The 16,387-nt window shown below is 36.0% G+C and overlaps 2 protein-coding genes across 2 annotated transcripts; both read right to left on the minus strand.

The window, feature by feature from the left end:
* Positions 1 to 2,165: 2,165 nt before the first annotated feature.
* On the minus strand, positions 2,166 to 12,543 carry hoga1 (4-hydroxy-2-oxoglutarate aldolase 1). Its single transcript, XM_079593082.1, has 8 exons — positions 12,014 to 12,543; positions 11,481 to 11,704; positions 11,034 to 11,162; positions 8,833 to 8,960; positions 8,453 to 8,587; positions 6,494 to 6,590; positions 3,271 to 3,404; positions 2,166 to 2,963 (listed from the first exon to the last, which is right to left on the minus strand). The coding sequence occupies exons 2-8, from the start codon at positions 11,683 to 11,685 to the stop codon at positions 2,814 to 2,816; spliced, it is 978 nt and encodes a 325-aa protein (XP_079449208.1). The 5' UTR covers positions 11,686 to 11,704; positions 12,014 to 12,543; the 3' UTR covers positions 2,166 to 2,813.
* A 648-nt stretch (positions 12,544 to 13,191) lies between these two features.
* On the minus strand, positions 13,192 to 14,491 carry atpv0e2 (ATPase H+ transporting V0 subunit e2). The gene is made up of 4 exons (XM_079593083.1): positions 14,291 to 14,491; positions 14,115 to 14,162; positions 13,785 to 13,884; positions 13,192 to 13,696 (listed from the first exon to the last, which is right to left on the minus strand). Exons 1-3 carry the CDS (start codon positions 14,392 to 14,394, stop codon positions 13,791 to 13,793), a joined length of 246 nt encoding a protein of 81 aa, XP_079449209.1. The 5' UTR covers positions 14,395 to 14,491; the 3' UTR covers positions 13,192 to 13,696; positions 13,785 to 13,790.
* Positions 14,492 to 16,387: the final 1,896 nt, after the last annotated feature.

Consider the following 16,387-nt stretch of genomic DNA (forward strand, 5'->3'; position numbering starts at 1 on the left):
ATTGAAATTAATGACAGGTGTATGTAAGTGTAGGAGTGGCTAAGGATTTGCTCTGGAATTGAAAAGAAAAACAAGACAAAAAGTTATTTTTATATTTTGAAATAATTTCTTCAAGAAAGAATATTACAACATGTAGTTTCAAATAGTCTACATTTTAGACAATTACACTCTAAGACCTAACGCTCAAAATAATGTTGTATATAATAAGGTGATGCATCTATTTGACCGACACAATCGTTCAATCGAGGATTTCTATTCTTTTCCTTTCGCACTGCAAATAAAACTGGCCAACCAATAAAGGTGTGGTCCCAGTTTACTGTTGTTCAGCCAATTTTCGCAGGTGAAGTCCAGTCATTTCAATAGGAATCCACGTGATCGGGAATTTTGCTTGAGGGAAGAGAGAATTTGACAGACAAAACAAAGGTATGGAAGCTTGTTTAAAAAAATTAAAAGATAATTGCTATTTTTTTTCAAAATATTTTTTATCAAACCATTCTGATTTTTATCAAACCATTCTGATTTTTTTTTTCTAGCAATTGCAAGATATCTCTGAATGGTTTGATAAAAAATAGCAATTATCTTTTCATTTTTTAATTCTTTTTAAATTCTTAAATTCTGACATTTTCTCACAATTCTGACTTTTTTTCTCACAATTGCGTGTTAAAAAGTCAAATTCTGTGAAAAAGACTGACTTTATTTATCAGAATTGAGAGTTTATTTTACATAATTCTGAGGAAAAAAATAATAATTCACAATTATCTTTTTCTTTATTTTTTATTTAGTGGCGGAAACAAGCTTCCATAGAAAGCTGCTTGGTTTGAAAAACCAAAATTTGTTTTTTTAACCAAAATTTGCATAAAGATGATTCTCAAGTATGTTATGAAAGATACGGAATAAATTGATACACCATTTTTCTTTATGCAACATGTGAGTAAAATGTCCATGCATTAATATTCCCATTCAATGCAATGCATCTATACGCTGTATCTAATTTGTATATTAATGTGTTCTTGGGGCAACATGCAATGAAAGAAATTTTTATAAAAAATGTAATAATAATATCTAATATTTCATAGGAAGATTGACGTATAATCTATTTCCCTATTCACCTGTTCGGTCTCCCAAAATGCCTGATAAACATGATTTAAGTTGTTCATACAGTGAAATCGATGCCCTGTTTTGTAACAGTCGTAATGTTGGATTATGAAATACAATTTGAAAAGTAGTCCGATTTAAATTATAATTACAATATACAATATAACTCAGGTTCGGACCAGGCAATCAAACCAAGTGTGAATTGTGAAAGCTTCCGAAAACTCACACTTCTGGTCATGTGCCCGAAGGCGCTGTTTAAATAAATGTTTTACTCCCAAAACTTTTGCAGTGTCCATGGCCAGTAGAGGTTTGCAGCAGAGAATGGAAATATACAACATATTTGCAAACTTGGTTTAATTGACGTTCTACGATTGTCAGAAGAAACGAGGCTTTGCCTGAGGAACTAGTTCATCATGTGGGCAACTCCGCTCAGTAGAGGAGCGCAAAGGGTTCGGCTGAAAGCACAGCAGACACATGCGGGTCAGGAGGATGAAGAATGATATGAATACCGTTAAAACATCTCTCTTCATTACCACTGCATTAATGACTGAGAGGGTGACGTGTTGGTGTTGTCTCGAGGTCAACGCATTGCCTTGGGTGAGGACCCGTGCTGTAGAAATGGTTGTGGAGACGTGAGAAGAAAAGAATAGTTCACACGAGGTTTGGCAACAAGGACAGTCAGACAAGAAATTTACAGGGAAAAAAAGCTGAAATGTCAGAGCGACAGCTCTCTAAATAGACTGAGAATGAGGTAAAGAGAGGATAATGACTGCTCTCTGTCTAGAGTTTCTTGTCATTTTGCTCCCAGCAAGAGTCAGAAGATGTAGCAATATTTTTTTTTCTCTCCTTCTCTCTCATTCTGCAACAATCTACCATTTAGAGATGCACGACTTGTATACCAATGCTTTTTATCCTTTATATCTTAAAAAAAAAGACAGGTTTGCACCTCATCAGACAATTTAAACGCTGCTCGGTGGAGTAGAGCGCCCACTTGTGGTCACACATGAAACTGAACCCTCGGATTCATCATTAAATCACAAATGTGAGAAAAAATATTCAAAATACTGTTTCGTTTCACAAATATTGTATTTAAATTAAAAGTATTGAAAATATTGTTTTAATTTGAAAAATGATATAATATTGTCTCTATAATATAGGTTTGGAGAATAGGTGTTTGAATACAAATATTGTACTTTCAAAATATGCAAAGCATTTTTACCTCAAAACAACATAATATTGTCCAGTCAAAATCATAAAAAGTGTTTCCGTTTCTAAAACAATAATGTAAGAAATATTGAAAGGATTGTTTCCTTTCTGACTAAAATAAGTATTGCATACTGTATTTTTCAAAATATAGTGTTGTTTTGCTTTATTTACAACTGTATAAGCTGTACATACAGTTGCATGATACATTTTGAAGTCCATCCAAATCTAGCAATGAAAGATAAGTTCACTCTTCTAGAGAGTGATAACAGTAAATATATACGTAATGTCACATCGGGAATGGCTTTTAAAGATGTGTCGCACCATGCATAGAGAAACAATACTGTGATGCATGGAAATAATCATGGAAACACTAAAACTATGCAAAAACTAAATGAACTGAGGACATTTTCCAAATCTCATGAGAAAATGAGCTTAAATTAATGAAAATCACAAAAAGAATAATTAAACGTTGGGTTTACTGTGACACTTTGATTCTGTTGGCCTCTCTACTTCTACAGCCATCCGTTGGAGGAGAAATCCAGCCGAAGCCGTGCTAAATCTGCCTCTGATAGCGGCTGTAAAGGGGACCGGCACACGCCACCATGATATCCAAACCACTCCATTGCTTGCTTCAAAGCTGGAACGCCATACTGTCGAGTTACCTACAAAAAACCAGAGCGAGACATTGTGCTTTACTGAATACAGTCAAAACCAATCATAGGTTCTCCTTTAAACAAGGTCATCATTCAAGAGGCTGTTTGTTCTGATCAAACCCTTTAGAATCAGACAATTATGGTCTTTTTTTAAAAAGCGTGTTTGCACCGTAGTGCAAATCTTTCTCTTGGCCTTTGAAGCAAAGCTCAACAGCTCTTGGGGGAAGGGTTGCTTCCAATGTTTATCATGCCTATATGGCAGTAAATGCATCTGTGGTATAAATGTGCGGCGTTGCCGTGGCGACGTGATGCTCACTGCTGTGTTGGGTTCGATGAGGCGATACTGGAGCTCTCTGGCCTCGTCCCAGCGTCCTGAAACACACAGCTGTGCGAGATCACACACCTGCTGACCCAGGACATTCGCCAGGGCGCACACGCCTCCCACGGCCCCTGCAACAAACAGAGAGAAATCGCCCTTTAAAGGAGACCTATTATGCCTCTTTGTACAAGATGTAATACAAGTCTGTGAAGTTTCAGCTCAAAATACCAAGCAGATCATGGATACACTTTATTTTAAGCTGTCATTGTTACATTAGCTATGTTTCCATCCACACGTTTTTATCTGAATTAAGTGATATCGAATGAAAAATGCCTTGTGGAAACCGTAAAATTCGATTGAATTTCATGAATATCGACTCAAATGAAATGCCTTCGGTCTCATCGGATTTGATCTTGATCGATATACGGCATATGCGATAAACGCTGATGGAAACGTTATTTGCCGAATAAATAATGAATTGCATTTTGTCTAGCAAAACTTTGTTCGCAAATGTTGCCTTGAATGTTGTGCGATTCAGTGCGAAAATGAATGGAAACACCTTCAAATGTCTCAAATCACTTCGATATACCAATTTGATCGCAAAACAGCATGTGACGTCATTACGCAGAGGTTTTTATTCGCTTTAAAGACACTTTCACCAGCTTTTACCGAACTTCAGATAATTCGATTGACAAGTGGATCGAAACTTAGCTAGTGTAAGTATACAGTTCAGTACTGAGTAATGTTAATGGTATAGGTACATGTACTTACTATAGGGTTAGGGTAGGATTAGGATTTGGTTAAGGGTTAGTTGAATGTAATTATGCATAATTTTACTGTAATTACAAGCAACATATGTAACAAGGACACTGTAAAATAAAGTGTTAGACAGATCGTTTATTATTCCATGTTGTAAATGCCAATTTTTGAGTGGAAGGAAAAACATGCTGTTTTTGTGCATGCATCTTTAAATGCAAATTAGCTTCTGCTCCCCGCCCACTTTCCAGAAGAGGGCGGAGCCTTTACAGGTCGTGCCTCCAATACTCTAGTGCCTCCCTAACTAACACATCTGTTTGGTTTTGATTATCATATCTGCATGTGTTTTAAAGCCATATCCGTCTAAACTTCTGATGTATGGTTTTCTGAGCGCACACATCTGAAGCAAGCGCACAGAAAGCTGGATGTCAGACGGCATGTCCCGTATTAAACGAAGTTCTCTTTCACGTCTTATTGCGCTTAAACTGTCAAACACACACAAGGTTCACATACCGGTAAACACAAGCCGCGTTTCCATTACCCTTCAAATTGCGCAAATTGAAATTGCGAATTTAAAATACGCTCAATGGAAACACGTCAATTGCGCAAAAACTTCCATTTATCGCAAAAAAGTTTTTACGCTCGCATGAGATGTTTTTTCAGGCAATTCGAAAAATAAACATTTCTCAAAACTGCAATGGAAACAGTTTTTGCGCATTTACAGTCACCGGACGTAGATGACGCGGTGTGTTCGGACAGAATACGAGACAAGTTGTTTATTAAATTCATAAAATACTAAATAATTACAGGAAAACTGGATTCTAAACCTCAAAGAAATGCCACAATCAAGACCTCGAGGCAGAAATGAGTGAGAAACTCCTCATATGTGCCGCTCACAGTATATCACAGCCATTAATGATTGGATAACACACATATTTCTCCTTCCGTTAATAATAATAATGCCATGATATTTTAAATGACATATCGCGAGAGGAAAAAATGAAGTTTTAGTCGCATAACATCGGTTAATGGAAACGCCGTCATTTCGCAATAGTTTTGTATCGATATTTTAAAAAAATTTAAATAAAAAATAGCAAAAGTTTTGCGCAAATCTTTAATGGAAACGCGGCTACAGTCGGTTATGTCTGTGAACGTAAACAGGAAGTAAAAAAAATCGCATGTGTATATTAGATCTGTGTATTAAAGTGAAAGTAGTGTAATATACAGTATTTAATGCTATATATGCGGTTAATATGAATCAAACAACAAAAGAAAAACAGGAAAATCCCTCACTGCTCTTGATTGAATAATTTTAGTAGCTTTAATAAGAATACATTTCTTATTTGAATGTTGCTGTTAATACATGGCGGACTGTGTTCAGATCACTGAGGGGAGGAGCTACGCTAATAGGGCGGAGTCTGTCAGCACCCGTGGGCGGGGCTTGTGCACTGTCACATCGCATAGAAACGGCAAGTTGTTCTGAGACACTGATTATGATTATGATTTATGGGGATTAAAATAAAGAGGAGTGGATGGATTGTTACCATTATAGGGTGGTTGTGTACAAACACTGCCGATATTTATGTTCACCCAGTAAAAGTGAATTTTGCATAATTGGTTCCTTTTAACCACATTAGTAACATGCATGCAACAAACACCGCCCAAAATGTCCAAGTGAAAAATATTTCGCGATTCAATACCCCTACTTTTCCTCTACAATCTGATTGACAGCGTATAAACCACTCCAACATAAACAACAGCTTGATTGACAGGCCGACACCACCCATGCACATTATAATGGCCCAGAACTCGCCAGGCTTTCTGACAGACATTAAAGCCACTTTGATTGTGTTGATTAATTGACAGACTCCAGCCGCTCTCCCACAAGCTGACACGTGATTAACCATAGCTTACTCTCCGTGGAAGTTATCAAACCTTGCCATTATGAGGAAAATGCAGTGAATATTGTATCAGGACTGACATGTTTCTATTAAGGACCTTATTTGTACTGTTACTCCATTGTCATGTTCTGTGAATGTACACGAATCAATGGTGGATGGTGAACGAATTTGCATGATTTGGTTTTTCATTATGGTTGCAAATTGTACGACATGTTCTACCTTTACATTATGATGAATTTGCACTAATTTGTGTAGATAAACCGTATAGTATCAGTTGTGCAATCTCATACTTTTTTTTTTTTTTTTTATCTACACAATATGCATTCTTAGTCACCTTCAGTAAAGTGAATTTTTTTATTAATTTTTGAAGTACAACTGCAAGTTTATACTGTATGTTTTGCAATTAATCTCATTTATTCTGAATGTCTGATTATCTATTTTTTTTAAACATGCATACATTTATACATACGGTACATATTTTATGACAGGGTGCATCCAAGTATATTGTTTATAAGAGTATTAATACTTCGACTGTGTAAAGATGATAAGGAAGAGATTCTCACCTACGGCGTATGCCGGCACGAGGAAGCCCGCTGATCCTGCAAGCACCTGGAAACCCTGAGATCTGGTTTTCTGCACGATCAGAGCTATTCTGGTGATCTATCAATTATCAGAGATGAATGTGTTTTAAGGTGATAGAAGACTGTAAAATAAGGGAGATCGTGAACAGTATTTTTACACATACATGTAGTGGTTAGTAGAGGCGAGGGCAATTAAAAATGGCACAAAACTTTTAACTTTGAACACAGCGATTACTTTTTAAATTACTTTTTTTTTTTTGCGAGAAATTAACACACTCCCAGAGTCCATGTCCTTTGTTTTCTGTCACTTTACTGATTACAAATTACATTACAAAAATTTGGTGAATATAGTAACATAATCCATTATATTAAACAATTTTAAGGTATTATAATCTGACAACTTTTGTATTGCTTTTTAACTGATTTGTTTATTACATTGATTTGAATATAAACTTGTTCTTTATAAAATACAAAGAGAAAGAAAATATATTCAATTTTTTGTTATCAACAACATGAAGTGCATTAAATATTACATTACATCAGGGTTACTATTATTATTATTATTGTTATTATTACAGACCTGGGTTGGTGATGGAACTGGAGAGGGTTTGTGAGTTTAATTAAAAGCTATTAATAAGGAATTAAATCATTTTTTTATTTTATTAAAATAAATAATTTTAAAATAAAAACAATCAAAATACATTTTATTTGTCTATCTGTGTGTCATCTGTCCATTAACAGAAACTTAATTTTATTTATTTATTTATTATCGACTTCATTTTATTATTGGCCCAATTTATTAATTTAAAATCTATATAAGTAAATATATTAGGTCAAAGAGTTTCAGCTGAAAAAATAAGTTGGGGAATCCGTGCATTGCATGTAAATATGAAATTATGTGAATTTGAAGATTTGAATGTGTTTGAAAGACAAAATCCTTCCAAAGACAGTAGTCTTGGGTAATTTACTCACTGTGTGAGAATTCAAATAATAATGAATGTGTTCGTCAGGAGCTGATTAGATATGCACTGTTGCAATGTTGAGAAAACACTTGTTTTCTGTGATCAAATGCTGTGGGTCTCAGTTTTCAGTGATAGTCACATGACCAGTGTCTGATGGTCTGTGTGTGTGTGTGTGTGTGTGTGTGTGTGTGTGTGTGTGTGTGTGTGTGTGTAACCTTCTAAACGGATATAAGCAGTGGACGTTTTAGAAAGGAACATTTAAAAGATAAAAAGGAAATAGTTGGAAGAATAAATTAATTGTGAATCATTTACTGCCATTGTGAAAATAACATGTAATCAATAAAAAATGAACTGTAGTCTGATTACGAGTATTTTAAAATGTAATGTAATCTAATTACAAGTACTTCATTTTTGGAATCTGATTATGTAATTCAGATTACATGTAATCAGTTAATACCCAGCACTGGTCTGAGTGTATAATATTATATATATTAAAATATATATATATTATATACATACAGGTGAAACTCGAAAAATTTGAATATGGTGCAAAAGTTGATTAATTTCAGTAATTCAACTTAAAAGGTGAAACTAACATATTATACAGACTCATTACATGCAAAGTGAGATATTTCAAGCCTTTATTCGTTATAATTTTGATGATTATGGCTTACAGATTATGAAAACCCCAAATTCAAATTTAGAATATTGTGAAAAGGTTTTCATAAGCTGTAAGCCATAATCATCAAAATTATAACGAATAAAGGCTTGAAATATCTCACTTTGCATGTAATGAGTCTATATATTATATGTTTCACCTTTTAAGTTGAATTACTGAAATAAATGAACTTTTGCACCATATTCTAATTTTTCGAGTTTCACCTGTAAATACAGCTCGAACTGAAATGTTAATTATACATTATTATTATTATGGAAATTATATATTACTGTACTAAATCTGACTAATAGTCGCTCTTACATCACCACCACTATCTTTGAGGCCGACAATATTCGGGTGCTGGGAGAGTTGTATGATCGCGTCCACAGGAAGGTCCAGGCCAGTGTTTGCTGGGACACTGTACAACACAACCGGCACCGAACTGGAATCTGCCACCTCGGGAAAGAGGAAAGCAACAACGCATTTTAATAAGACGGAGTGTGAAGCTCAACCACAACTGAACTAAGTAAAATGCAAATGAGCGCAAAAAGATATGCATAACGTCCACAGTTTCATTTGATCACGACGGAGAGAACAGCCCTCGATTAAATGGATGATTATTCATGACAATATTCTCTCCACTTTATACATATTATCAACTGATTGGAACGAAAAATGAAAAACAATTACTCGAGACTTACCTTGGTGTAGTGGTTTATAAGAGCTCGGCTGTCCATTCGGCCTCGGTAAAAACACGGTGTTACCACTAGCAAGCAATCGGCCCCGGCCTCAGCCATTCTCTGGCTCATGAGGACCGTGCCTCTGGTGGCTACAACAACAGACACAGAAGGGCACAACAACTGGCATCTAGTGTGTAAACCGTATATATTATATACAGAGCATGTGCTACAAAAAAAACTGGTCTGTGCGATGAATAAATTCACCAGAGTAGCACGCGTGCGATACGGTTTAGCATGTGTGTGAGGCAGGGCCGCTTGTGTGAAGTGAGAGTTTGTTATATGGATACTTAAAGGGATATTTCACCTCTGGAAATATGAATGTGTATTTAAAATGGGTCATTTATGTAGTAGAAATGTGAAATTATTTTAGAAGTTCTAGACAAGCCTGAAAATGTATTTTTGGCTCATGTGGATGAAAGACAACAACTCCCACAATGCACTTGCTTCGCTGCCCTACGAGGCCAAGCCACGCCTACCGGTTACAGAGGCCAGTATCGGAACTATTAACTCAAAACTGAAAAGACGCCGTTTTATCGTGAGTCTCCGTGACGATTTAGTTGATAAATTAAAGCAACACTAAATAACTTTTCCTCTGCGGTCGCACTACAGGTTGGAAGCAGAATTGTCCATTACCGCTGTCGTAAATAATTTAGCCTAGCGCCGCCTACTGTCGCGCGCACGCTCGCTGTTTAGCGCCGGCTCTGGAATGAACGATGTCCACAGACAAGGTCGAGTATGTTGCATGATTTCATGAAAGTATGATGTATTGCGACATCAGAAACGAAGAAAAACTAAATAATGACTATTGTAACGCTTGACGTAAAGCAAGTCAAACTACAGAAACGCGACCCGATCTGGTAAACTTACACAGTGTGTTTATAGCAGATATAGGACCGCAAAGCGAAGGCAGAAGTGCCTTTCACCCTGTTACGACTTGATGAACGGCTGAAACTATTTTGGAAACATTATTTTAAAGTAAAAAAATCTTATAGTGTTGCTTTAATTTAAATACTGATCAGATTTATATCCGTTTTGCGAAAGCCCCCTATGGGTGGGTTGAAAACATGCGGCACTCGCTCCTACTACTGGCTGTAGTCTCTCGCCTCTGGCCAATGAAGCCTCTGATGCGCTAAATTATGATTTTTGCGTCATCTGATTTTTTTCCCCAGAGACACAATACAGAAATCTCTCGACTCAGGGGGACATGAGGGAGGGAAGCACGGTCATTCGAAAATACTACCGGGTTTCTACTGACAGAAAGCTTAATGCTAATCGGTGAAGTATCCCTTTAAGCTGAAATCGAGCCAAAATTGCGATTTAAGAAACCGCAACATTTTAAAGCGTGATTCATGGTAAAGCGCAGAGCGGGTCGATCGGTTTCGCAGCAAATGCTCCATCTCTGAAAGCACTGCGATTTGAAAAAGCCACACGCACCGAACATCTCTCCAAACTTGTAATGAGAAGCGTTTACAATCCTGATGGGCAACAAAAGAGGACATTTAAACATTACAAACTCACTTCACAACGTCAGTCGAGTGTTTGAAATAACTGTCTTTTGTGAGCGGATGTGGCTTCTTATCATAGATTATTATTATTTTATTCTATACAGTGATAAAGGCTGTCGATTAGCATTGCATTATAAATATACTTTACTCTTATGAAAACACCCGAGACAACAAAAACAAAAGTGTTGCGTTTATTATTTTGTTGTGTAGTTATTATATCTGGATGTTTTTATCCATATAAAAGGACTTCCTGGAAGATCATAAGTTGTATGACTTCTATGAGTCTCACTTGTGGCAGACAAAACACGTGTGATCTCAATAGTGCATGTTGCTTGCATCGTGATTAGTGATATTGGCCTTTGTAAACAGAATTGACTTAATGTTAAGCAAGAGCTGTTGCCTTACTAGAGTCTGCCATTTTAGGCAAATAAGGCAAATGTTTGTCTGAAAAAAAAAAGATTGTTAAAGTTTTTATTTTGTGTGCCCAGTAAGGACCATTAATTCATGTACGTTTTATTTTTCTGCAACAAATGCATACCTGTGCTACAAAACGTTCAACATCCATAGCGCCAGTGCAAAAAAAAGTGAACATACAACCCTGATTTTATATATATATATATATATAAAATATATAATACAGGCAGAAGAGAGCCTTACATTCACAGCCCGATCCAGCCATGAGCAGCTTGTGTTCTGGCAGGGCCTGTTTGACGCTCTTCACCACCTCCACCCTCTCCTCCGCGCTCAGGTATGGATATTCCCCATTAGATCCCTGCACTACAAGACCTGCCAGTGGAAGAGTTGTCATATAACACAAGATGTCAAATAACTTTAGGATGAGGAAAAATATTGACATGTAATTTTCAAAAAGTCCACTAGGTCGAGCACTGTAAAACTTTAAGGTGGACTTTAACCTGCAACGGTTCACTAACATCTGTTTACTATTGTCTGCATACAGATGAGTCACACAAAATCTACATTATTACTGTATATTGTGTAGTTTTTATTTTCATATAACATTTAATTACATGACGTGCTGTTTTGTAGGCTACGTTTGATTTGACTGCACGTGTCATACAATGAATGACTGCAAACTTAACTCGCCTCTGAAAGGTAAGTTGCTGTACTTCTTAAGATTGTCTTCAAGTCTCTGATAGTCCACATCTTCACTCTGGGTGAATGGAGTGGCGATGGGGGGATAAATCCCACTTATATCCAGCCTTTTCCCAGCAGCACTCTGACTTGTATTTCTCCATGTTGACACTGCTGATCTCCTGCACAGAAGATTGAAACTGCGAATTGCAAACATGCCACTGGTTAGGATCCGACTGTAGAAAAAGGGAGAAAAAACAGATAGTTAAAGCCAAGGATAAGGTGAACTATATACCAAGCAGTTAATAATCAACACACTTATCAACTCAAAATGCTGACAATGTAGAAAAACATATTTAGGAAAACTAAAGCAACTAGTAAACACTTCATGTTATGCACTCACTTCATGTTAACCTCGCCTATATAGTAGACCACTTTAGTAGCCTATGTAGAAGCATACACACTAAATACACACTACATTAAATATAGGCAACATATTGCATACATAAATCAATATAACGCAAATGCTGCTGAGTTATGCATACCTGGTTGCTGCAGATGTCCAGACAAACTTTGTCAAACACAATGTGTCTCGTTATTAATGTGTATTATGATTGTGTCTGAAGGAGAGACACAGTCCTGCTTGTGTTGTGATAAGCACAGGAGCGTGTTCTGCTCACTTTCTCCTGCAAGCAGAAATGGGTCTTCACGTGACGTCACTGACTGAAAAAAGTCCGTATGCAAAAACACAGGTTTAGCTTTTGAATATAAATGAGGAGGTTGTCCTGGGGTTGCCTGGGAACCTTCTTAAAACGTTCTGTCGCTTATTGTAAATATTAATTTGGTAGTTTCAGCGCAGTCAGACTCCGGAAGTATAAATCCGTTTAATTTTCTCCATAGGGGACTTAACTTTGAGCGACAAGACAACTTATAAAGTCTGTAAAGACAGATGTACCATGAGCTCCTAGATCGTTTATTCATGATATGTACTTCAGTTTAAGCAGTCAGTTCACGTTATTTCATTTTTAAACCATGTTTAATAGCGCAATTCCTGGTTAAAAAATACACTACCCATGAGCCTTCAGAGAAATATCGACCAATCATAGCATCGGATCCCTGCGGTGACCCCGCCCACTCACTGAAAGACCTGCGGATGTCGCTAATAAATCCTACACGAATAAACTAGATCTAGTAGCCTATATAGCCTACTTATATAACTTAATTTCTTTATTAAAGATGTTAAGTACATAGTCTTAATCGAATTTTCAGATACTTTTTTTTTCATATGAAAGTTTGTGATATTCTGATTTACATCAGAGGTTGGTTAATGAACTTAAAAGAAAAGGACAAATCACTAACTTTTTGATTCACTCTGTTATCAATGTTAACATATAAATATAAATTTTCAGTCAAAGTTTGTAGTTATTATTATGGTATGAATACACATATAAAACATGTTTTTCAATTCTTCCAAACAGGTCACAATTAATCCACCTTAGATGAATCGCATAATGTCAAGGTATTTTTGCATGTCTAAGTATTAACATCAGATCCCTTCCATATGAGTCGTACTAGTTTTTAATCAATTCTTGTTGTTGTACACTGTCATTGAACAACACTGATATAAACATGTGGCCTGTCTGACACATATTCATAAATCAAACATTCTCCATACTTTATATACAGCAGGTCACGCCATCATAACAACATCACAGAACTTCAGTCGCTTCAATACTCCACTTTATTTACTTAAGTTTCCTGTTTTTTCATTAACATGATGACAGCTTCAAAATCTACATCTGATGACATAAAACATCAATAGAACGCCATTCACATACAAAAAATAAATAAAAACGATAATACAGTGTGACATGCAAGTGAGGACAACATAATAAAAATAGGTTAAAGTCACACATTCTTCAACATGTGCCTTACTGAACAAAACAAAACCATAACTCATACAGTCATATTACTCTCAGACAAATAATTTCTTCATAATTCCTCACATTATCACTATTTGTACATAATTAGAATGCTTTCAGTAGTATTTTCCAAATATTTGACTCATTATGTTAAGTAACACATTGTAACTGTTGTTTAATGTTAAGACATGTTTCATAACACACGCATATTGTTCCCTTGAAGTAGATCCTTCACTGTTTTGTGGGTTTATTGATTGTAATAGTAAAGCCGGTTGAGATAAATATTCTGAATCTTCCAAACGACACCTGCAAGACATGAGAATAAGAAATAATCATTATTGTATCCTCATAAATCCAGTTTTCAACAACGAATCTGACATGAGCGCAGGTTTACCTCCATCTACTCCCAGAAGTACCGCAGATACCATATGGTCTCATTTTTAAGCTGAGGTCCGAATAGAGGATTTGCTTGGGCCAGTATTGCGACTAACCAGCTGCAATACAATATTAAACATTCAGAATAAACTGTATATTATTACATACATTTTAGTTACAATATCACCAACAACTGCAAAAAATGCACTGCAAACTGTTAATTTATAACGCTGATATCATACATTATCATGCATGCATAGAGGGTTAATATTTTAATCCAAATACCAAATATGAATAAACGTCTATAAGGATATATTTGACAGTATTTTCCTAAATGTTTTATACTCACAATATATAGCAGCAAACGGCGGTCAGCACCAAACTGGTTATGATGACACTGTAATGATAAAACACTTGAAACTAAAAATCAATTTAATAATGCAATAAGGAATAACACCGCAATGATATTTAAATGGATGCGTTTAAAGATGGATGGACTCGGCCTGTTCCAGCATCATTCCTCACCCTCTGTTTGGTCCTTTCGGGACAAAAAACGGGGCGACAATCCCGACCAGACCCCACAACGTGGTGAAGCAGATCATCGGTAAAGCCAGCGAGTGCGAAACCATTGCGACACTAAACTGCGTTATTCTGGAAATATGATATAAATATAACAGTAGCCAGTTCAACAACACAGCTTGATTCCGCACTAATCCTCTGGTCACGCCCACCTCTTCCTGATTGGGCCGATGGTATTCTGAGTCTGTACGCTATTGGTAGAAAGCAGTTGTCAATCAAACCGAATCCTTGCTCACTACCACTACACTGACGTAATAGACCCCATACGTCATTTAAAATGCTATATGTACATAATTTTTTTTATTTTTTATTTTTTTTTATTGAACAACATCAGTATACAAATTCAATAGGGAACAATAATATGCATATACAAATATACACAAATATCTCCAGTCGTAACCTATATCATTTTGTGTGTAGGCCTGGTTTTCCGTAAAATTTCAGCAGCAGGATAAACATTATTATTAATGACTTTAAACTGAATTTTCTTCATTTTTGGTAAATTTGCCCATTTAATATAATTACAGTATTTGTTTCTAAATGTTTCATTATCAAAAAATTGTCCCAAATGTATTTTTAGCCAATCTTCAGCTCAGGCAACTTAAATACATTTCAATATGAGAGTGTTTTGTATTAGGCCTAGTTGTTCTAATGATTTCTCAACACAAACTAGGCCTATTACATTCTCTAAAGGAACATTTTATCACAAACTTCTCCATGTAGGGATTATATTGAATAAATCGACCCGCTTCATCTATCAAATCAACAATACCACTTTTTTCTCACTCTTGTTTGAATAATGTCTTCCTATTAACTGTAATGGTTCTATTATTCCACAAGGTGGCGCCATGCGGTGTGAAGTTAATAGGTATTAGGTCTAAATCATTTCCCAGTATATCGAAATATCTGCTTGGGGAAAAACAAAAACCTAATAGGTTATTTAGAAATGTCAAAATCACATTTCAGTAAAAATTCTAATCCGAAGACTCTCTTGAAAACACACTTGAAAAGTATATGAAAACATTTAATTATGCTGTGTTAAATACTATTTAATCCAATTACCGGTAAGTTTGAGTACTCCTATCATTGTTTCATATTTAGTGGCTTTCAGATATGAAGGTAAATGAGTAGCAAAACTCGAGAGCACGTTGATGTGAATTTGAGAACTTGTACAATAAATATTACTTGTATGCCAACATTTATACTCACAGCTCGGATGTGAAAACATGTAAAATAAAAATCTGAAGTTGAATGTTGAAATTTGTACTCGCAGAGAATAGTCACAAACCTGTATTCTGAATTTGAAGCTGCAGACAAGTAGTCACAGATGTGTAAAATGCCATTCACAAAAATACAATGACAGACACAAACGTGTGATTTGATTTGATTTGATTTATTGGTATATTTAAAAGGGGACAGTGCAATTTCATAAAACACATGAACAAACATGGTTAAAAAAAGCCAGAATTAGCCAAAAGGCTATTTTTCATCTGTAGTCCCCTGGCCAAGATGTAAAAAAAAAAAGCATTAAAATACGAACAAGAAAATACATTTACAAGTCTATGGCAAATTGACTACAATACAACTACAATATAAATGACAGGGGGGGTGGGTGTTTAAATGATTCAGATTTCTCTCGGCACAGCTACTAGAATACCTACAGGTTGCTGACGAAACATCTACGTGTTCAAGCTCAGTTTGAGTCTGCGCAGTTCTCCTGGCGATCAGGAAGTGAGTGCTTCTAATTGACTTCACTTCTCTCCGTTGAAACCTATGGGGTCGCTGTGTCCAGTTTATATACTGTCAATGTCTGAAACCAACGCTATCTCACGACCAATTCGTACGAATTTGTACGAGTGATTAAAAGGTGGCTAATTCGTATGAATTTGTACGACCTCACTCGTACGAATTTGTACGATTTGTCTAAACCCACGTGACGGTTGGGTTTAGGGGCGGGGTCAGGAGTAGGTCATTCGTATGAATTCATACGATTTTGGCAAATCGTAAAATATGTACGATTTAGCAAAAAACGTACAAATTCGT

Source organism: Phoxinus phoxinus (assembly GCF_949152265.1).
Source record: "Phoxinus phoxinus genome assembly, chromosome: 20".
NCBI lineage: Eukaryota > Metazoa > Chordata > Actinopteri > Cypriniformes > Leuciscidae > Phoxinus > Phoxinus phoxinus.

Coding starts and splice junctions, on each gene's coding strand:
- hoga1 (XM_079593082.1), bottom strand. CDS start 11,685: ATGTTTGCAATTCGCAGTTTCAATCTTCTGTGCAGGAGATCAGCAGTG. Junction 8,961..11,033: donor GGCTGGATCGGGCTGTGAAT/GTAAGGCTCTCT, acceptor CTGTTGTTGTAG/CCACCAGAGGCACGGTCCTC. Junction 2,964..3,270: donor TCATCGAACCCAACACAGCA/GTGAGCATCACG, acceptor GGTTTTTTGTAG/GTAACTCGACAGTATGGCGT.
- atpv0e2 (XM_079593083.1), bottom strand. CDS start 14,394: ATGGTTTCGCACTCGCTGGCTTTACCGATGATCTGCTTCACCACGTTG. Junction 14,163..14,290: donor CCGAAAGGACCAAACAGAGG/GTGAGGAATGAT, acceptor TTATCATTACAG/TGTCATCATAACCAGTTTGG. Junction 13,885..14,114: donor GCCGTTTGCTGCTATATATT/GTGAGTATAAAA, acceptor ATTGTATTGCAG/CTGGTTAGTCGCAATACTGG.